This window comes from Cervus canadensis, chromosome 6, assembly GCF_019320065.1.
Source record: "Cervus canadensis isolate Bull #8, Minnesota chromosome 6, ASM1932006v1, whole genome shotgun sequence".
NCBI lineage: Eukaryota > Metazoa > Chordata > Mammalia > Artiodactyla > Cervidae > Cervus > Cervus canadensis.
The window spans coordinates 20,850,457-20,873,873 of record NC_057391.1 but is presented as its reverse complement, the minus strand read 5'-3'; the positions used below and the strand labels follow the sequence as shown (position 1 = coordinate 20,873,873).

The 23,417-nt window shown below is 45.8% G+C and overlaps 1 gene segment (V, D, J or C); it reads left to right on the top strand.

Annotated features, from left to right (window-relative positions):
* LOC122443232 overlaps positions 1-22,415 on the top strand; it is a 331,145-nt gene extending 308,730 nt beyond the window's left edge. The window contains 4 exon segments of the C gene segment in view: positions 17,360-17,629; positions 19,626-19,670; positions 21,088-21,195; positions 21,853-22,415. Of these exon segments, the coding sequence occupies positions 17,360-17,629; positions 19,626-19,670; positions 21,088-21,194 (422 nt within the window).
* The last annotated feature ends 1,002 nt before the right edge of the window (positions 22,416-23,417 follow it).

Below are 23,417 nucleotides of genomic sequence, written 5' to 3'. Positions count from 1 at the left end.
TGGGGACAGAACAGAACTCAAGTAGGTAACCCAGGTGCCCCTGAGCCACTAAGTCTGTAAGATAAGGAGGTAGGAGCAGTAAGTAGTCACTCTGTGATCTGGATGTTATTCCATGAAGTTTCAGATTGACTGAAGTTAAAATTGGGAGAGACACTATGGCAGGAATTTAAAGTTTGATAAGTGTAATGAAGACAAAAGAGCTAGATACATCTGCTGGATAAATAGAGTTGAAAATCACAAGTTGGATGGTGATAGACCCAGGGCTGTGAGTAGATAAAGGCTTCATTTTAAGTGTTACACAATAAATGCTCATATTTGAGTCGAATGGCCTGTGTTATGCAGAATGTAAAAAGAAAGTTAAGATGAGGGGGTTGTATCTCTCAGTCTTGGGTATGAGAAGATGTGTGGGCTTGCAGGTGTTTTTGACTGACTGAGAAACACTGTGGGAGGCTATACATGGACCTTCGGAAGCGGGACTAGACTGCTGGTCAGGCCTGGTGAGTAGAGTATCAGAGGAACAGCAGGAAGGTTGATGAACTTGTTTTCATGTCTCAGGAAATGACTGTATGATAGAGGATGAGCTGGAGTTTTGGGGATCACTGATACTAGCGTTCTAACATCTGGTTCTGGCAAGAGGATTAACTATAACACGGCTGCAGTCTCATTCTCCTAGAAACAAAAAGGAGAGTCCTTCTCTCATAGCTCCTGCTAACATGTATCTGTCCTGCACTAAAAAGTCTCATGCATCCAGGGTACTTATGTAGCAGGACTGGTTCCACGTGCCCATCCCCACATCATCTGTTCTTCATTTGTAAAACAAGGATAATAGTATCAGAGTTCGTGGCATAGTTATGGCCCGAATAAGGCAAGGTTATATAGAGAGGTTGTTAACCCACTTGGCACGTAATAGACTCTAGTACTGGTCTTCTTTCCCTTCCTAAGTAGGTCAGAGGTTGAAGGGCCCAACACTACAGTCTATTTTTGTATGAGGGTTTGCTACAGTGTGAATTCAGGATACAACGCACCTACTTTTGGAAAGGGCACCATGCTTCTTGTCTTTCCAGGTAAATGTTGACTCAGTCCCACTCCTCTCTTCTCGTTCTCTGGTTTAAGGCTTCTACGTGTAATTTCTGTGTTTAACCCTTGTGACATCATCCTTGTTTAATCAGTTGACCTATGAATTTAAGGTCGAGCCTTCATGGAAGGCTTTGAAAAAGGAAAGTAACCAACAGAAGAGTTGGGTTAGTAGAACTAGTTTAATTAGTAGAACTAGTTCACTAGATCAGGATGGAATAGAGACTAATACTCTAGGTGATTAAGACAAACCTGGGTTTCCCCAGAAATAGCTTGGCTTCCTGCTTAAAGACTAGCCTGTGGTGTCTCCCCGGTACCCCTCCCTTTCTTCTTCCCTCTGTATCCTGTATCTAGCCGTGGAATACTGGACAGCCTATGACACATACAGCTACAGAATTCTTTCATTAGTGAGAAGATCTGCCTATTAAAACTGAAAGATCCTTAAGAGCAGAGGTTCCTGTTATATACCATGAAGTATCTAATATGGTCATTTTACAAAGTAAGTGCTTGAAAAGTGCTTGTTTAATTGAAATCAAATACCCAGAGAAATCAAGTTTCCAGGCCACAGAGAAGAAGAGAATATAGTAAGTGACACAGTACATACCAACCAGTATGTGGTAGAGAGGGAAAAATACTAGATTGAGAGTCAAACAGACTCAGGTTTTGGTCTCTGCTACCAACTAGCAGTGAAACCTGGACCAGATCTCTTGCCTCTGGACCTCAGTTTTCTCATCCAAAAAATGGGAGAGTATGTCTGGATGGCCTCTCTGGCCCCTTGGCACCAGCAGCCCGTGAATTTATTCTACTTGGGCTGTGGAGAGTTTTTTTCTTATATGAGTAAGTCAAATAGCCATATTAAGTCTAAAACATTTTCTAACTCATCAGGTAAATAAAGGAAAGGGGTGAAGTGACAGAGGAAGTTTATTGTAAGGCATCAGACACTGTGAGAATTGGGGAGGAGGAAACAAACTCACCTTTGGGAAAGGCACCCACCTAAAAGTGAAGCTGAGTAAGTGTGCAATTCTATGGTAAATGCAAAATGTGTTCCAATGACAGTGACTGGGAGTTTCTCAAGGAGATGTCATTTTTGTCATTTGTATCTTATTTATAATTAACCACAATCTACTGCTGAAGTATTAAGAATTGTAGCACTCAGATAAATTTGTGAAAATATTCAAACACTGTATGAGCATCCTTTCCTTATGGTGAAATTTAGCAAACTATTAAGACTTTTCCCAAGATGTGAGGCTGACAAACCCGGGTTTCTCCAGAAATAGCTTGGCTTCCTGCTTAAAGATTAGCCTGTGGTGTCTAGCCTGTTCTAGGCCCTGCTATAGGGCTCCATTTGTATAGAGTTGGCCCAGTCATGGGGTATCATTTTGTATAGAGTTATGTCAGAGTGTGAACACAGGTTATCAGAAATTCGTGTTTGGAACTGGCACCCAACTTTTGATCAACCCAAGTAAGTCAGATCTCCAGAAATGTGTAACCCCACTTCCAATATTGGGTTTACATGTATCTATGTAGCATTTGCTCTGGTCTAAATATAATATGATGATGATGATAATAATAGTCATTATTATTGTCATATCATTATTACCACTACTGTTTTGTTATTATTAATCATAGCAATGCTGCTAACTTTGAATTTACTTTTCTGCCACGTTATTCATCCTACCCTTTAAGGAGAATCAGTGTGAAGGTAACAGGAGGAAAATGGACAGGACAAAAAGCTCTGTCCAGTATTAGAGTTTTCAGCACTAAAATTGAGCTAAATGCCAGAAAGAGGAAAAAAGATAAAAAGCAGGAAATTGCATGGCCGTAATCTCATAGAATTTTTCTACCTCCACTGCCATTGACTGAGACTCACCATAGGAGGCTATTCAAGGTCACTTTACCTATGCCCCAGCTCATTCCAGAGGCTATGGCCCTTTGCACTAAACATTATTCAAGAAGAATCAGTGAAGTGCAGAGAAAGGAGCCCAGGGTTTCTAGTTTCAGTCTAGAGTTCTAGATTTGATTGCACCCCAACTGACTGTGTCATTGCCCCTCTGTGTGCCTCAGACGCCTCCAGTGTGAGATGAGAGGGTTGAAGCACTCCAAATCTATGGTTCTAGGATCTTACTCCTATAGCACCCTAGAGTTTATATCACTACAACCCAAGGATATTGACTCTTAGGGCTATTTCACAAATTCTCTAACACTAAAAAAAGCCTTATTGATTAATAATTTAACAACATAGAAATCATAACCACCATCTCAGTTTCTATGATGGGTGGATATCATGTTAGGTGCATGACATACAGTATTGTGTATCTTCAAACAACTCTATGGATCAAGGAACAGTATTTCTATTTTACAGAAGAGAAAACTGAGGTTCAGAGAAGTATTGCCCAAGATCCCAGGGTTAGTGAATAGAAGGGTCTACATTCAAATCAGGATCTGCCTGCCTGATCTCAAAGGCTTACTCTTTCTATTACTTTATCTCACAGACACTGTACCAGTGCTTACTTAGAAATGAGGGAGGATGCCAATCAGAATTGCTAAGGAAATATATGGAATTTATCTTTTCTATTCTTAGATACTGCCATGATTGAGAGATGGAGCCTTGAGAGATCTTGACTTGGGTGCTGCAAATCTAAAGGATTCTCTGCTCCTTTTAATGAGAAATAAGTAATACAGGGGGCTGCTGAGAGCATTTACCCCAGTGGAGACAGGAGAGAGAAGAGCTGGCAGCAGCCACTTCCTTAACGCTGACTGTCCTTTCCTCTCAATATTTGTTGTATTTTCCCCAGGCAGACAGTCTCCAGGGTAATCCACCTATAAGTGCCTCACTCATTTGTGAATTATAGAAATATGCAATGGTGAGGGCACTTTGGGCACTTCTGGATCATAGAACTTTAGTTTTGAAAGGGAATTTTTTTCCTATAAGGAAATTAAGATCCAAAGAAGTTCACTGAACTGTCCATTATCCTAAATTCAGTGAGAACTAGGGCTGGGACTAAAACATGGGGATCTTAGTCTCTGGGCCATATTCCATGACTACTGTTTGGAGAACTAACACTTCTAACAGGAAAGATGTATGAGATTGTCCATGAGCAGGAAAAAAACTGGGTTTTACTGGGAAACTATAAAAAAAAAAAAAAAATTGCTCCTTGCTTAAGAGTCTGTGCTTCTACTTCAGGGGGCACGGGTTTGATCCCCGGTCGGGGAAGTTCCACATGGCCAAAATAGAAAAAACAAAAAAGTGCCCCTTACTTTGAATACCTTCCCCAAAATAAGGCTCGCTGAGCCAAATCCCCAGCTGTGGTATAAAAATGGAAGGAGAAGGAAGTGGTCCATTTTGTCACAGCACAAATCACTGTGGGAAATTCTGGAGGCTTCAAACTTGTCTTTGGGACAGGAACAAAGTTATTTGTTAAAACAAGTAAGTTCCATGAAATAACCTGATTTTTATTATAGTTGAAAGATATCAATATCTGTTTTCATTGACTTTTTCCCCAAAGTTTTGTCTGCTATTTAAATAAGATAGGTTGGCAATGGTAAAGTTGCAGTATATGTCCATGAGCACTGTTCATGTAGAAATATGTAGAGAACACTTAGTAAGTGTGGATGGACATAGCTACCCTAGGTCCTGTCTAGAACTAAAACTCTGTAATTATATGAATGACTTATTAAACCTGAATATTCACGCATTTTTTAATATAATCTACTGTATACAGAGCAGGATTTTCTATTGAATTATGACTTATTTCTTGTCATCTTCCAGTGTTCTTAGAAGTGAAGGTTAAATAGTAAAATTACACACCTCTTCCTACTTTGATGACCACACACACTTGGTAACTAACTTGTGTGTAACTGAGGAATCCCAGGCTATGGCCCAGCTACAGGGATCCATTTGTATAGAGTTGGCTCCGTTGTGAGGTACCATTTTTGTATAGAGTTATGTCAGAGTGTGAACACAGGTTATCAGAAATTCGTGTTTGGAACTGGCACCCAACTTTTGATCAACCCAAGTAAGTCAGATTTCCAGAAATGTGTAACCCCACTTCCAGTATTGGGTTTACATGTATCTATGTAGCATTTGCTCTGGTCTAAACATAATATGATGATGATAATAATAATCATTATTATTGTCATCTCATTATTATTATTACCACCACTGTTTTATTATTATTAATCATAACAATGCTGCTAACTTTGAATTTACTTTTCTGCCACGTTATTCATTTTACCCTTTAAGAAGAATCAGTGTGAAAGTAACAGGAGAAAAACATCTGTGTTTCCTTTGGAGTCAAGTACTTGTCCATTCCATTGCCCCCTCTCTACTGAGGGTTCATATTAACCTCACGATATTTTGGTTTCTATGCTGCTTCCTGATTACCTCTCTGAGAAATGCTTCCTTAGCTTTTCCCTGCCTAAGCACTTAGATTTTGCAGCTCATATTTACCCAGAGTATACTTAGCTTTTAACCTCTCCCTAAACTGGCCTTCTTGTCCCAATAATTATGCACAGTAAAGCTCAGTTCACCTCAGTAGGTGAGGACTGAGTATCATCAACAAGCCAGGGGCCATATGTGACTTAAAAAGAAACAAACCAAGAAAAGAAGAAGTGTAAGATGCGGTTCTTGCTCTCGAGAACTTCCAGTCTTGTCAGAAAAACAAAACACCCATCTATTAAAAGTCTGTTAACAATTTATATGTGGGCGCGCCAAGCAGCGTGCTGTGTGCGGTCATGCATAGGACCTGGGGCCCTACTGGCTGGAAACAGGACAGTGGACAGTCCACATTCCCTGGCAGAGAGCAAGCAGGATTCCACCTCTGTGTTTCTGGAAAAGGACCTAAGACTGTTACCTGCTGAGATGCTTGACTTTCTTGACAACCCTTGACAGAAAGCAGCCTGACTGGGGTGAGGATAGAAACAGTAGAAGCAGGAATGAGTCAGGCGTGAGTCACCAGGAGTCTTGCTCAGCCCCAAGGAGGATGCGGTGACTCTGAGTCTCCCTGAAGCATGTTTTTAGCGTGTGCCCCAGCATGGCTTACTGAAAATGCTCTTGCTCCCACTCTTTCTGGCAAAGTGAAACATACATTTTTGCAAATGTCCCCAAGATGATGGTGCCTTCCTCTCAGGCGGGGCAGCTGAGGTGGGAAACGCCCGCTGCTGCCTGGTACCTTCAGAAACATGCACACCCACCCGGCCGAGGTAGGAGACAAGTTTTTCACCAAGTGTTGTAAAGGCTCTGCTTCCCCTCCACCCCCCCGCAGGAGAAGTAGCCAGAGGCTGTTTGTTGATGGCTGTGATGAGGAAAATGGAGGTGCTGGGTAGCAATGGGGCTGAAGCTGCTACAGCCATTACGGGATCTCCCTCCAGTGCTCTGAGCACCCATCCCAGGAAAAAGGTTAGGGTCAGCCTTCCCGGGTTCCCAGCATTTAGAGCTCCTGGGATGTATGTGTGTCCTCTGTGAGAGGGTGGGCAAAGCCAGGACCTTTTTGTAATGCACTTACCCAGAGTGTGATTATGGAAACAGAGTCACTTTTGGAAATGGGACTCGAGTGCTGGTCACACCAAGTAAGTGAGCTGGGATCCTCCTGGGCACATGACCCTCTCCCCCACCCATCGATGTTCCTACCCCATAGGTGCTGGACAACTTACGTTCGTGGGAGTAGGAAGGGCATGTCCTCCATCAATGCCACACCTAACATTCTTAGAAAGTCACTTCTAAGAAGCTTTGTGTCTAACCTTTGTGTGCCCCTTGTTGCTTTCTCTCAGCATCTGCACTGACAATATAATATAAAATCTCCTTTGCCTCCATTCTGGGAGCACTTGTGTTTGACGAAAGAGTAACAGAGTCAGACTCTGCTGTGGCCCCAGGCAAGCAGGCAGTGCTGGTGGTGCTGCTGCTACAAGGGAGTTGCCGCCTCACTTCTCCACTGACAGGAGCGTGTGCGTTCTCCTGAGTAAACCAAGTGTGGCGCTCTCCCGGTCCCATCACTGCCCCTAGCTTCAGTGGCCCTGGACAACTGTGGGAGATTCCTGCAACTCTGGGCATGTCGGCTAGTGTTTCCCTGGATTGTTGCCCCAACCACTGGGGCAACAGGTAGAGGGAGGTCATGTGAGATGGGTTTTAGCAAGGGCTTTCCTTGCTGTGTGTCAAGACAAAACAATGAACTTATATTTGGAAGAGGGACCAAGCTTGTTGTTCACCCACGTGAGTATTATAGAAACAGCCAAGGGATATTCTGTAGACAGAGGACATATGATGGAAGGATACGGCAATAATGAGGGAGTCTATGATTGGTCTGCTCCATCGTTAGAGAGCCCTTTGTTGTCTGGGAGTAACCTACCATTGTGTCAGGTCTAATGAAATGATTGAGGTTGTGCTGGACAAGGGTTTTGCATGGTGTGTGCAGAGGACAAATCCCTGAGGGTTGAGAAAAAAGGCTTCACTCTTGGTTAGGTTTCCGAAGCAGAACTGTCTTCTTGGTAGCCAAGGGGTCCATCTTACCCCTCAATTCTGTGGCAGAGAATCTCTTACCATGTTGTCTTGGATCCATGAGATATCTGTCCCAGGCAAGAGCATCCCAGTCAGAATGCTGAGGCACCCTGGAGTGTTAGAAAGGACGGTGGAACAGGGACAGGTCTCCTCTGGCCGCAAAAAGCCTCATCCCTCCCTCAGTGGAAATCATTGCTGGGAACCACTGTACTATTAGCTACTATTTACTGAATGTCTGACATGTGCCAGTGACTGTCCTTCATAGAATTTCTCATTCAGTGCTCACACCCATCCTAATGCTAGGTAGCTAGTATTAGGCCCATTTTACAGATGGAGAAACAGAGGCTTGAAACAAATAACTCACCCAACCCAACATCATACAGCTAGGAATGACAGAGCTAGAATTTAACTCTAATCTATTTGACTCCAGGGCCTTACTATTAAACAGGCCACTACACTGCTACCACTGTCCCTCCTGTATTCTGTGAAGGAAGATCACAGACCTCAAAGGCTACTGGTCTGGTCCTTGGTTTGCCCAGCCCAGGCCTTGTTGCCATGGTAACCATGGCAGCCTTGGTCCCAGGACTCATCGTTTCTGAAGAGATGAGTAAAGTCATTGAACTGGGTTGGCAGAATGCAGGCATGGCAGGGAGAGGAGTAGAAACCTAGGGGGACTCGTTATTGGGCATAAAGTAACACAGAAAGAAATTTATCATCCAAACCTTGGAACAGGCTGTTTAAAAGCTCTGTTCCCAAGAGTGAAGGCTGTATGGGGGAAGGAGGGGGCAAGGGCAGCCGCCCTGGGTGGCAGAGAGCAGTATTTGTACTGCATTGTAGCAGGGTGTGGACACGGGCGGCAGAGCACTCACTTTTGGGAGTGGAACAAGACTCCAAGTGCATCCAAGTAAGTGCCCAACCTTAGACTCCAGCCAAAAGCACAGAAAGTCCCTACTCTGCTTTCTTGGATGTTGAGTCTGCACTTCCCAAACTAATTTCTCATGCTTCTCCATGAGGTTTGAATGTTTTGAAATTTGAATTCCCAGCCACAAGCTCAACAGTGGTTTATTTTCTAAACGTAGTCATTGCCAGTGGGGCCTGGCCTTTTCATCATTACAGAGGTAGACTCTTTTGCTATTTCTAGATTCCTTTGAGACAAAAGACCTTTATTGGAAAAGAAATCATGACCGATTATGCCAAAAAAATTATTTTTGTTACCATTTAATTTTCATGAAAGGTGATAAGTTAAATTTCCCAAAGACCATGGGCATGGGATACACTCTCACAAAGCTCCATGTCTAGTCAAGAGACATGGGAAGGACTTAAGGCCTAAATGATGCAATAAAAACAATATTGAGTTTAGAAAATGGACCCATACAGTACTTAAAAGATAAATGAAACGGTCTTAATAAAAGAAGATAGCAGGATTGCATTTAAAATGAATTAAAATATTGAAAGGGCTTTCATTCAACAAATATTTATCAAATAACTATTACTGGGGTGACCAAAAGGCTCGTTCAATGCAGGAGACGTAAGAGACATGGGTTCTATCCCTGGGTTAGAAAGATCCCCTGGAGTAGAAAACGGAACCTGCTCCAGTATTCTTGCCCGGAAAATCCCGTGGTCAGAGGAGCCTGGCGGGCTACAGTCCACAGGGTCAAAAAAGGGGTGGACACAGCTGAGCAACTGAGCACACACAAAAGGCTCATTCGGGTTTTTCCATAAAGATCTTACAGAAAAACCTGAACAAAATTTTTGGCCAGCCCAATACATTCCAAGCACTATAGAAGGAAGGAGGGAGGAAGGGAAGGAAAGAAGGGAGAGAAGGAAGAAAGGAAAAGGCAGAGTCTCTGTCATCCAGTATCTCCCAGTGGATAGACATCCATACACATAGACAGTTAAAGACAGTGTCACCACACTGCAATGGAAGTACACACAAGTTGCGATGGAATAGCAGAAAGGAAGGCATCCTGACCTCCTATCCTAGCTGCTTGGTACTTTCATCCATCCTGCACTGCACCATAAGCTCTGTGAGGTTGAGACCCTCTCTCCTTCATCCTTACACCTCCATACCCCAGCACCACACCTGACACATAGGCATCACCAAACAAATGATTGTTGAAAAATGCCTTTAGCTAGAGAGTTGGGGAAGACTTCAGTGCAGAGGTGGTAACTGTTTAGAACCTTTTGGTTTAGACAGTAGCAAGTATTCTCCAACAGAGTTGCTAAATTTCAAAACCAAGAGATTACAGAATCCATCAGAATGTGCATGGGTGGGTGAGAGCCCATTTCTTGAGGGAAAACTTCCTCCATATTTGTCCGTTCATTTGTGCACTCACCGAAGCATCTTCCCTGCCCTGGGTCAGTTCAGGGTGCCTTTAGAAAGCCTGAAACCCCGTCATATTTCTAAAGAACCAGAGTTCAGAGGTATAAGAATTGCACTACCCTGCTAGGGAAGTAGCACAAGTGGAAAATCCTATGGTAGCAAAAAGGAAAGTGGTCTAGTGATAAATACTTGAAGTATATGACTCTACTTGAGACACCACCCAGGACAGAAAATTTTCTCCATTAGGACCAGAATCTCCTTTGAAGCACACAGCTCTAAGGTATGTAGGAAGGTGTGTGGAAAGAAAACCAATAAATTCACATTTGGGCAAGGCTTTCAAGTTGCCATTGTTCCCAGTAGGTAAACCCTACAAAGTGTTGGGGTGATGTGGTCTTGCATGATGACTGCATTCATATCTGCCCTCGAGCCCTTCCTGACAGCGCCAAGAAAATTTGCTACATAGCTGACTATTGTTCAGCAATTGCCCGAATAGAATGAAGCTGTTTCATAATGATTAGAAAGAAATAATCAGCATCAATGAGACCCCTAATTGTGTCGGTAGGAGTTGGTAAGAGAACAAACAGACTCAGAACATGAAAGCTTAAGGATAAAATTAGGCTGAAATTTAGGAAGAATTTTAAATTCTTTGAACTAGAAAAGGGACTTCCGGGGAATGTATATCTAAACCTGTACATGTTCCACAGAGTTTAATGGATGTTTTAAGAAAAAAACATTATTGGATCAAATAAGTTTAAGAAGCTCTAAATTTCTTTAAGACTTCTCAGAACCTTTAAAATGCTAATATGCACTGTCAGGCTTCAGGACTGAAAATAGAGTATACTCTATTTTCCAAACTTCTTTGAGCTTAGAATCTTTTTTGCAGAGAAATTTAGGACTAGAGTTCTGTGAAATTCTCACTGAAAAGGACTTGTCTAAACCACTCTCAAACTGGAGATTTTTTTTTGTCCCCATATGAACGTTAACCCTAACCTTAGAACTTTCCAGAGAACTAGATTCTTGGGCCCCATCTGCAACTCACTCCTGATTCTCACAACCTTTACAATTAAGCAGTCCTCCTTGTGCACTTCATGGGACTATTCCTATGGCAATATTAGTCTGTGTCTGCCCTCAAGGAGTAATGGAACCACTTTCTAATAGGAGCACTCTCATAGGCCTCCCTTCCATGATTAGGTTGTACTCAAGGTTTTCCATCTATTGCCAGTGCTGTGAATTTTCCCTCAAGATTCATTTCCCAATTAATCTCTGGTTTTTCTCCAGACTCTTTCAGTTTTCTTTCCTCACTTTCAGTGTGGAATCTAGAATGGGCATCCACCCTCCAGAAAGAGCCTGATCTACTCAAGGCTGGCTGGGAGCGAAAGGTGTATGAGGTTGTTACACAGAAAGCTCAGGAATTAGGACTTGGTGAGCCGGACTTTTCTCTTGTGCTAGAGAAAGGGGGATTTTTAAGGAACCTGTAAAATAGACTCAGGAGTCATTGCTAACCCTGCCAGGGGCCAGAGTTCTTGTAAAGCATCCTCCTAGTGTGTGTCGTCTGGTGGCTACAATAAGCTGACCTTTGGAACCGGGACCAGGCTGACTGTACACTCCCGTGAGTATGACGGTGTGAATGACCAAGGCAAAGTGGTTGACCATTTGTCTGCGAGAAAACCGGCAATAATTTATGGCAAACTCGAGGATATGTGCAACACTCGTTTTCATTTCTACAAACTCTCTGGTAACTTGAAATGTTCCCATTTCTCATGTTAAAGATAGAAGTGCCAAGAGCCAGCTGGGTAAATGAAAATCTGAGTAGAACAATTTACAGAAACATAAAAAGAGTTGCAGATACTTGGTGCTTTCAAGCGAAACGGATCATATCAGCACCAGATAATCTGAGCATTCAGGAAATTAGCTAAATGCTCTTGGGGGAAAGAGATGAGTTAATGGCAAACACAAATTCTCTTTTATTGCAGCAGGTAGCTAAATTCCCTGGATGGACTAATGAGCATAGTGTGGGGATAGCTGCTCACAGACTCTTTCTCTCTGAGACTGAGTAGAATTTTGAACTGCTCCCAGGGTAAAAATGACCCAGACCCCTATGTGAATGGCAAATAAGACAAGGTATGGAGGCAGGATGGTGTGGGGTTCACAGCATAGCTTGGGAGGCTAGCAGACCTTGGGGGGAGTCTGGATTTGTCCTCTCCAGCTAATTAAGTCTTCACCTTCTCAAAAGAAAAATAAAAATTAACACATCATAATATGAGATAATGCTTGGCATATAGCAAGTAATCAATAAATGACAGGTTTTCTAAATAATATTAATGATAATTATCATCATCATCATGAAGGCTTTGTTATTCTAAAGCTTCATTATTGTTAACGGGAAAGGGGAACAATTTCCATGGGAAATAGGAAACCTAAGAAACAAAAGCCGGGGTCCCTTCTCAGATGGTACCCTCAGAGCCTGGTAGGTTCCAGCAGGTTAATGTCAGGACGGTTATTGCAAAGACCTTACTCTCGGTGGAGATTCGGCACTTTTAAGTTAAACTTTGGAGCAGGGACCAGCCTGAGTGTCCAACCAAGTAAGTAATGTGGGGCAAAGGTGGACATTGACAGCTAATTCTTCTTTGTCTGAGATGCCCAGTTGAGCGCGGGTGTTTTCTTTTGTTGAATCCCAAAAGGTTCTCTCCACCCATCCCAAAACATCCTCTCATCCTGCTCTCAATGCTCAGCAAACACCCTTGGGCCAAAACCTGAAAAATCATGAGTCAGATGATGGGCAAGGAGTCCTGGACCTTTCACGAGAGGATCCAAGACACTGTTGTCCTGAGCAGGGGGTGTTGTCTACTGAATTCTGTGTTTATGGAAATCAGAACCCCCAATCCAGAGCACTACAGCAGGACGAGGAAGGAAGAAAAGGATTAAGAGACAAAGACTCAACACAGAAGAGCAGAAGGTCTAACTCTAAAGAGTGTGATCCTCTGTCCCCTCTGAGAGACCAGTGTTTCTCACTGAAGTAGGAGGCAGGGCCAGTGAGTTTCTGTAATGGTATCCCCAGCAGTGTGAATACAGGAGGAGTGACCAGTAAACTCACATTTGGGAAAGGAACCCAAGTGTCCATAATATCTGGTGAGTCATTCCAGGTGGCACCATTTGCAACCCCATGGACCAGTGTCACTAACCTTTTCCCTGGGGATCTTATTACTATGGCAAGGCTAACTGTGAGTGTTATAACTGTCTTACAGAGGCCTCTGTGAATGGAAAAGGCAACACTATTGATCTTGAAAATCTGTGTTTCTCTAGGTCAAACACATTAAAATTTGACTTTAATCATTCAACAGATAACTTTAAATGCCTTCTGTGTGGCCATCACTCTATAAAATGTGAAACTGAGAATGAATACCTAAGATAGATGCCTGAACTGTCTCCAAACAGTATAAAAACTAGTCAACGGGACCGAGATATTGTAAATTTAGCAACCTGAAAACCATTTTTGTATCAACCAGCTGATGATGATAACAGGCACGGTAGAGATTCAGAGAAATGGGGTCCTGGATGAAAAGTTGGCCTACATGGAAAAGGTTTTATGAAGTAGAAAGAATTTGTTGAGGCTAAAGGATAAATTAAGATCTACTGGGGCAAAGTTAGGAAATGAGGGGACTTCCAGGCATAAGAAACACCAAGAAAGAGGGCATGATCTCAGGAATGAACAAGGCATGTGCATTTTGGCCAAGTAAACACTCTGATAATGAAGTTAAATGGAGAGAAAGCCAAAGATGTCTTCAGAGACAATGGAGAAAAGGAATGCTAGAGCCTTCAGGATAATATAGACCATTAGGGCCAAGACCAGCCACTGGGAGACAGGGAATCAATTCAGAAATGCAGACCAGAGGTGAAGGTGAAAGAGGCCAGTTCTTCCTATGGACAGCTCATGGCCTAGACCACCCCCCTTTGTTGCTCAATGGGCTGTAAGAGCCCATCCATCAGAGGAGGGAGAACCTAAGGCTTTTTGTAATGAAGACAGTGAGAGTGAGATGGAGGTGTTGCCTCCCAGATGCAATTTGGCAAGGGAACTAGAGTCTCCATTACTCCAGGTATGTCTGTGAGGGTTCACTGCTTCCTGACACTCACGAGGGCCTCAGTGGGATTCAAACTCAAAGTCAGTACTGTTCACTCACATTTAGGGTTCCTGGTGCCCAACTTCCAAACACAGATTTGGTGGTAAGGGAGCTTTCCATCATTGCTGTGCCCTGGGGATCTTAGGCACTAGAGCCTTGGAACATGTGCTTCTGTGGTTAATTCTGAATTAAAATGAATGGTGAGGATCTAGAAATAGCTGGACTTCCACACTGAAAAGTTGATCCAGTCTTGCTAAGCCTACCTTCTGAGATGTCATCAGTGGCAAGAGGCATTTATCTTACTAAAGTGGAACAGGATGTTTCTCTCTCAGGACTCTGGCAGATGGACCCCTAAAGATTCCAAATTAATAATGACTCATTCTTTGTTTTCAGACAAAAATGTAGCATTGAGGCACCTGGGGATAAAAGTAAAAGGGGGCTTTATTTTTTAAGGACTTCTTCTTTAGTACTTATTTTTATTTATTTATTTGACTGCGCCAAGTCTTGGTTGTGGCACGCAGTATCTTTAGCTGTCCCACTCAAACTCTTAGTTGTGCCATGTGGGATCCAGCTCCCTGATCAGGGATCGAACCTGGACTCCCAGCACTGGGAGTTCATTCTTAGCCATTGGACTGCCATGTAAGTCCCTAAAAGAGGGCTTTAAAAAGCCAAGTTTCGGGACAAATATCCAGGTTTTTTGACCACAAACTCTAATTAGTAGAAATTTTCCAAATCTGGTGGTCACTAGGCTGTTTATTTATCCCACAATTATTTCTTGAGCACCTAGTATATGGAAAACACTAGGGACACAGCAGTGATCTAGGGACAGGTCCTAGTTGTCACAGAGCTTATATTCCAGGGAGCCAGGGTGAAGAGTTTTGTCCAGCTGTGTTCATACAGGGCATATACAGGACTTGAGAGAGGAAATTCAAGCGCTCCAAATCGTGGCAACCACCAAATGCTGTGCCACGAAGTATGGACATAATCCTATAGGCGATAGGAGTCTCTGGAGTATTTTGAACAGAAAGTGACTCGATCAGCTCCATGTTTTAGACAGGTCATTTGGATGATGAGCTCAAAGAAAAGACTGAGGTCGGGGGAGCAGGAAAGGGTGAGTAAGAAGGAAACCAGGGGTAAGGAAGCCGGACAGGAGAAACAACAGCAAAAATGCACATGGGGAAAACCCAAGGGTATCAAGTGGTAAAAACGAGAACTGAGAGAGGCTAAAAATCACCTCAATTCTCTGACTTCACTAACTGCTCTTTCATTTTGATCTCTCACTAGCAAAGCTGAGCAACAATAAGCCTGCCCGGGTATCGCCCTCCACGCACCTCAGCTGGCTTTAAGTCTCACTCTCAGCCCTTGCCGCCTTTCCTCATGGTCTGTGGCATTGCACCCTCCAGACCAATGCCGTCTGATAGAATTTTCTGTGACAATGGAAATACTCTTTCAGCCTGCACTGTCCTACGCTGTAGGCATCAGCCACATGTGGCTACTGGGGTCTCAAAATGAAGGTTTCATTGCTAATTGAATTTTTAATTTTACTTGATGTTTGTTGTTGTTGTTCAGTAGCTCAGTTGTATCTGACACTTTGTGACCCCTTGGACTGCTGCACACCAGGCTTCCCTGTCCTTCTCTATCTTCCGGAGTTCTCTTGATGTTGGTTAGTGTAGCTAAAGACTATCACACTAGACAGCGTGGTCTAGACCCTCTCCAGACTGACAGCCACTGGCTCTAGGATCTGAGTGAGAGTTTAACCAGGACTCAGTCAGGTATCTGGCCCCCATAACGACCCCTTTCTCCCTCTGAGGTCAACCTGTGTCTGGTGACAGCTTTCTTGAGGCCACATTCTCTCAGCACCTCCACACCCTTCCACATCACCCTCTCTGGTCCCACCCATGACTCCCACTAATGACTGACACATCCACTGGGGTGTGGTGTTAGCTAATGGCTTCCGGTCTCCCCCCTCCCAGTAAAAGATTTCTGCCGTAAATCCTTAACCCACAATGATGTCGTCCTCTCGGGCACATGGAGATTGGAGGGGAGCAGGCAGAATCCTTTGAAGCCAGAGCTTTGGGTGTCGCTCACATGTGACCATGGACAACCCCACCCATAGGCAGCTCTGCCTTGATTCAGCATCCCAAGGCCATGCCAAGGGCTGATTCCCCTGTTTTTCATCCAGATGGATATCTGCATTTCCAAGGCCACCCTGACTGGCTCAGCACACGGGGTGCGTCATGTATCACTGGTCTGCAAGATTTTGCCTGTGCGGTGAGAAGCTAGGGGAGTAGAGAACCACGAGCCCCGGAAGCTGCCATCCCAGCCCTGCTGTAAACTTGCTGGGTGGCCCCAACGTGTTAATCCTCCTAATAAACCTCTGCTTCCTCCTCCAAAGGCAGGAGGTCTGAAAGAATAAACACTGAGGGTTGCTTTAAAAACACAGAATCCCATGAAAATACTGAGGAGTCATTCTCAGCACTAACGAAAAGCCTCCAGCTGCTCCTTGCTTTCCCTGGACGAAAGAGTAGAAACTGTATTACTGGGTAGCGCAGTTATCATGGCAATCTCCTGGTAGTATCAAGAGCTGCAATTACTAAAATTATTTCAGTTTATTAAGTATAACTTTACATGGAGAAACTCTCATGGCTTCTCAGAAGAGCCTGGTCAGGAAAAAGAATGAGGCAATATCCCCACTTGACAGATGAAATTCCTGAGACTCAAGGAGCTGGTGTGAATTGCTCAAAGCCTTGTAGCTAGTAAATGGGAGAGCCGGGGCTTAGACACAAGGGTTCTGATTTAGAGCCTAAAGCTTTTATCAGTGACAGAGATCTCCTGGTGATGTGGCCCATCTTCCAAGTTCATGCCAGCCTATTACAAACATCACACTCCTGTCAACACCAGCCCAAGACAGGAAGACCACCCTAGACTCTAAGACATATGGCTTGCTTTGCTGGGTCTCTTTTCTCTGCTTGCTTTGTCCTGCCAGAACTATGTTGTTGCTTCCTAGGCCTTCTGAGCTTTTGAAAAAGTTCCTATTAAGTAGAAAAATGGGCAGCATCCTTAAGTAGCCCTGCATTGCTAGTTTCCTTGAATGGTAGGCAGGGCCTGGCAGAATGTGTTCACTGAGAGCCTGGCCTCTTGGCCAGGACCCGTAGTTTGTGCTTGTCCCTGAGTCCCATCTGTTGTGAGCAGATGGTTTCTAGGATGTTCTTTCCCACCTCAAACCTGAGAATGTGACTTGCCAGCCCCATAGAGCCCTATTCTTGCCCATCACTGGCATCTGGACTCAGGCCTTGGTTGGAGCAAGGAGGAAAACAACCATCTCCTAACCTGGGTCCTTTCGGTCCACAGAAATCAAGGACCCCAACCCCACTGTGTACCAGCTGAGAAGCCCCGAGTCCAGCGACACTTCTGTCTGCCTGTTCACCGATTTTGACTCTGAAGTCCAGCTGACACAAATCACGGGGAGCAAGTGGAACATGATGCACAAGACAAATAGCACTGCGCTCGACATGGAGGTCCTGGGATCCAAGAGCAACGGGATAGTGACCTGGGGAAACACCAGCGATGCTGGATGCAAAGATACCTTCAGCGAGGACATTGTCGTAGCCCCCAGCGACGGTGAGTGCAGCCTGGGTTCTGCTCTAAGTTGTCTCCTCCATCGACAGGCCCATTTGTGCCCAGGGCTCAGGTGTGTGACATCTAAAAGCTGCTCTGATTGGTGGTCTCAACCTCATCAACTGTCAGCAAAGACCCCTCCCTTCTCATTCCTGAGCATCAGGGAGCCCCATCCAGGCAGGTCACAGAACGTCCTAGATAAACAGCAGAGGGGGAAGAATTTGAGAGCGCCAGGGCCCTGAAGCTCACCCTCTCTGAGCCCCACCCCTCTGCTCGGCCCCTCACTGCTCCTCCAGGCTCCAGTGTGCTTCTCCCAGATCCCTCCTTTTACTCCTCCCTCTCGGCCAAAGGGCTTCCCAGCTCCTGACCTCATTCACTCATTCACTCAGCAATTGCTGATCGTGCCTGTACAACATGCCCAGTGCTTCCATGGAGGAAGAAATGCATCCGATGAGGGGTCTGCTCTGAGTAAGCCCCATTCTAGTTGGGGGAGACCAACCATCAACAAGCAGAAATCTAAAGAAATCCAGATTATCATACTTGCTTTAACTTGGAGTTGGGGAAATAGCCACCCTATGGACAGAAGTCAGAGAAGGGTCCTCTGGGGAAATGCTATCTGAGCTGAGATTTCAAGGCTAAGGAGGTACCAGCCATAAGAAGAGAAAGGACCTTATAGAGTCATGAGCACAGTGAGAAAGGCCAAGGGAGGAGGAGATGAGATGGAAGAGATAGGCCAGAACCAGATCACAGAGCTTTGCCCGTCATGAGAGGGAGACACTGTTTGGGTAGTGAGGAGCTATTGATTGCCTATAAGCAAGCAAAAAAAAAATCTTCCTGGGGGCTTCCCCGGTGGCTCAGTGGTAAAGAATCTGCCTGCCAGTGCAGGGGACACAGGTTCAATCCCTGTTTAGGAAGTCCCACATGCCATGGAGCAACTAAGCCCCATGTGCCACAAATACTGAGCCTGTGCTCTAGGGCCCAGGAGCCAAAACTACTGAGGCCATGTGTTGCAACTATTAAAGCCTGTGCACCCTAGAGCCCATGCTCCGCAACAGGAAGCCACCACAGTGAGAAGCCTTGGCACCAAAACTAGAGAGTAACTCCTGCTCACTGCAACCAAGGAACGTCTGGCACAGCCAAAATAAATAAGCCATTTTTTTTTCCAATCACTCTGACTAGAGTGGAAAATGGATTGTAGGAGCTGAGAGTGGATACAGAAAAGAAGCTCATGCAGCAGAGAGAGGATGGAGGCCAGGATGGGGTTGTGGCAGGGGAGTTATTTATTTGATATTTTGTTTTTTTATTTATTTAACTAAGGCACTGGGCCTTAATTAGGACATTCGAACTCTTAGTTGCAGCTTGTGGGATCTAGCTCCCCAACCAGAGATAGAACCCAGGCCCCCTGCATTGGGAGCACAGAGTCTTGGTCACTGGACCATCATGGAAGTCCCTGTGACAGGGGAGTTAAAAGCTCAACACTATTTGGGATTCAAAGCTAGAACCATGCAGGGTCGAAAAGGAAAAGTGGGAACTGAGGAAGGTGGCTGGATTTTCTTTCTGAGCAGCTAGGTCAATGATAAGGCCATTTACTGAGTCAGAAAAAACAAGTAAACGGATTTGGGGTGCAGGGGTCAAAACCTTGTGGAACAGATGAAAGCATCTATGCCCCTTATGGCACTTCTCACAGTGTCTGTCTTACTTCCTCTATCAGACTCCAGACTGGAACTCACCCAAGGGTGGAGTCTGATGGCTCCTTGTGTCATGTAACATGCACTTAGCACAACCAGTATTAAGTAAATAAAATGGTGCCTAGAAGCCAGGGTGCTGGTCCTTCGAGGGTCAGTGGAGGCCCCAACAGGTGCTCATACGGGACAAGTTCCTTCCAGATCTCTCCACGAGGAGGCATAGAAAAGCTGGAGACATTCACCAGCCCAGCTTCTGGGGTGGGACGTCGGAATGCTCAGGACTCTAAGAAAAATGTCTTTATTTCTCCTTTTAGGAATCGCCTGTAACGCCAAGCTGGTAGAGAAAAGCTTTGAAACAGGTAAGCGAGGGATCCATCCTGGCTTCACACAGGTCTGGGGAGACGATGAACCCACAATCACCCAGACGGGATAGAGGCAGTGTGAAGGAACATGTGGATCTAGGAATGAAGTTCTAAGGAACAAGAACAGCAGTTCAAGCCCCATTCAAAGCTGCCTGGGGACATTCTTGAATCCCTAGATTCCTCTCACCATCTCTAATTTTCTTCTCCACTCTAAGAACTTTAAGGATACGTCTAGTTTTGCTAGACCAATGACTCACTCCCAGGCCTCTATGTTCCTTTCAGTGGATTCCTCCACTGTCCACAGAGATCAAGAGAGCTTCTGGGTGGCCCAGCTGGGAAATCTCTGACCTGCTCACATAAAGCCCTAGACTAACCCGGTCTTCCCAAGGATGTTTTCCCTCCATAGCCTGGGGGTTTTGCCTTCTTTCGAGAAGAGCAGCAGAACTCATGTGGGCGGTGACCTTGGCTCTCAAAGATCCCCACCACTCCTCACCACCTACTCTGGGCCCACGTTCATTTCCATTTGAATCATTTGTACTGAGTCATCCCTCTAGGGCTTCCCTTCTGGCTCCTGCAATGCAGGAGACCTGGGTTCGATCCCTGGGTCGGGAAGATCCACTGAAGAAGGAATAGGCTACCCACTCCAGTATCCTTGGGCTTCCCTTGTGGCTCACCGCGTAAAGAATCCACCTGCAATGCGGAAGACTTGGGTTCGATCCCTGGGTTGGGAAGATCCCCCAGAGAAGGGAAAGGCTACCCACTCCAGTATTCTGGCCCGGAGAATTCCATGGTCTGCATAGTCCATGGGGTCGCAAAAAGTCGGACACGACTGAGTGGCTTTCACTTTCACTTTCATCCTTGTGGTTCCGCCACTAGATTCTCACTAAGGGGCCCTGACCCAGGGTGTTGCGTGTGCCAAGTTCTGAGCATCCACCTCCCCACCCACTGAGAGGCTCAGCCCTAAAACTGAGAGTAAGGCTGTTAGTGTTTCCCTTTGGAAATGAAATGCTGCTGACCCTGGTGCGTGCGCGCTCAGTCACTCAGTCGTGTCCGACTCTTTGCAACCCCATGGACTGTAGCCCACCAGGCTTTTCTGTCCATGGAATTTTCCAGGCAAGAATACTGGAATGGGTTGCCATTTCTTACTCCAGGAGATCTTCCCAACCCAGGGATCAAACCCGTATCTCTTGCATCTCCTGCATTGGCAGACAGAGTCTTTACCACTGTGCCACCTGGGAAGCCCCTGTTGACCCTAGAGGGATGTACAGATATGTTTATGAGGGCATGTGCACCAAAGCCCAAAGGGAGAGGCAGGTGGAGGCGCTGAAGCCCACCATACTCCCCACTCTGCTTTCGGTGTCACGGGGGCTGTGCAGACCTGCACCATGACTGCTGTGACTCCTTGTTTTTGCAGATATGAACCTAAACTCCCAGAACCTGTCAGTGATCGGGTTCCGCATCCTCCTCCTGAAGGTGGTCGGGTTTAACCTGCTCATGACGCTGCGGCTCTGGTCCAGTTGAGGTGAGCTGACGTCTCAGCCAGGTGGTGGGGCCCCGGGCACAGGTCCCCAAGCTCTGAAAAGGAACTTCCCCCAGGCTCTTGCTTTTAGGTCCTAAGTCTGGACCCACCAGACTCCTCTTTTCCTGTTAGTGGTTCCTCTTGTTAATAGCAATGGCCCAAAACACTTAAGAAACACAATACACTCCTCGGGTGACATTGGTCACCTCCTTTGAGCCACATCTCACCTACAAAGTATGAGGAACAGTTGTTATTATCCTCATTTTGGGAATGAAGAAACTGAAGCCAAGGAACATCAAGGCCACACAGTTAATGAGTGGAACTTAGGAGACACTTAGGACCTAGACTCATTCATACCTACGCCTTCTATTGTACCCCATGCATTGCAAATCTTAGGGGGCCCCCCATTCCTTTTCTCAGGTCCTCTGGCCCCAGTGTGGTGAGGCAGTATTGTATTTGTTATCCACCCCAATTCTGACTAGAATCTCCAGACCCTTTCCCCCAGTGTCCCAGGTCATCCCACTGACAAGAGCATCTCATCAAAAAGAACTCTGGGTCCATCTGCCCCTAGAACTCTACAAACAGAAGCATCCTCATTACATCCCTAACTGTCCTGGGTCTCATCACTATGCAGCCTGACCCTGTTCTTCCTCATCCCAGGTCACCGACAGCCTGAGAGCCCCGTGCTCCCTCGCCCCTTGCTCCTCGTCGCCCTTCCTCTCCCTCTCCAAGCAGAGAGGCGCACTCTCTGCCCCTGTGGATGAGAAGTCTCCCTCCTCCTCTCTGGCCTGGCTGGCCATAACACCAACTGGATCCTCCAGATACTGGCAATCAAGATGCTGACAAGCTGCCCAGCACAGCTGCCACCCACTCTTCCTCACTGCTGCTTGTCACTGCCTGGCATTCTCGGCAAAGTCGGGGGGCTGCTGCACCCTCTCCTGGCTGTAGGGACACTCCCTCCCCACCCCCACCCCCCAGAGACTGCCTCTGATGTCCCACTGGATGGTGGATCCCCAGTGGGTTCTCTTGGGCTCTAGCTCCCGGAGAATGTTGTGTGGTGTTTATATTTTTTACATAGTGTTCATAAAAAAATATATATCACCCTTTTTCCCAAGATGTGGGGAAAAATTATCTTTTCATGATCTAGGCCCTGCTCTGCTGTGTATCTGAGCCACATTGTATATTCTGCTGCCAAGGCTTCAATAAAAGCGATTTGGAAGAGACTGTGCTCCTGTTTGACTGAGTTTGGTCCGGGTCATTTTCAGCTTGCTGTGGATCACTAGCTGGGCAGAAAGAAACCAAGCCGTCCATCCATGAGGACATTCGGCAGGCCTAATTCAACAAGCTGCTTAAGTCCACCTCTTCCTGGAAAAACCTCTAAAGAATTCCACTGAGAAGGCTGTGCTGGGGCCAGGCAAACCCACTTAAAAGCCTGGGTCCCTGCTCTTCCGCTGGGCAACCCATAGCAGGAGGCCCATGTACATGGGTGGTAATGACCTGTAGCTGAAATTTGGCAGACAGGGACCACACAGCAAGTGTCCCCAAAAGGCCACCCACTGTCTCTTGCCCTGAAGAAACATTTCCTTTGCCTTTCCTTTCAGACTGGATTCCCACTGAAACTGTGCGTTGCTCTACAAGTTCATGGCTGGGGACCACCTACCACTCCACTGCCCCCAGTGCCCACCAGAGGCTCAGCCCCTTGGCGTGTCAGTCTAGGAGTGGGGGAAGCGGGGAGAAGAGGGTGACCCTAGCCAGACGTTCTGCTCCCATCACCCTGGGTGTGAGAACAAGGAAAGCAGAAATGAGCTCTCTCCTCTCAAGCCCAGGGACTTGGCCAAGGAGAATAGGTGTCTCAAGCCCTCACCTAGAAGACAGGAGATGGGGTCCCCTAGGATTCTCCTGAGCCTCCTGCTACCTTAGCACCTTTCCTGGGGTGCTTAGGAAAGGGAGCACCCCTCAGACACTACTCAGCCATCCACCTCACAATTACCATTCTCAAGACTGGAGCCCAGTGCTTACCGATTCCTGGTGTAGGAGTGGGAGGGGGTTCTAGCCCCAAGTACATCTACAGTTCACCTGTGTGTCTCTGACCACACAGCCAGAAACAAGCAAATCCTTCCGGCTACAATTCAGGTCTGCGGCTTTTTACAAGGATGGAGCCACCAGCTCAATAGGTAACATCAGCATGTCCCTCCCGTCTGTGAGTTCCAGGGTCACCACCTATA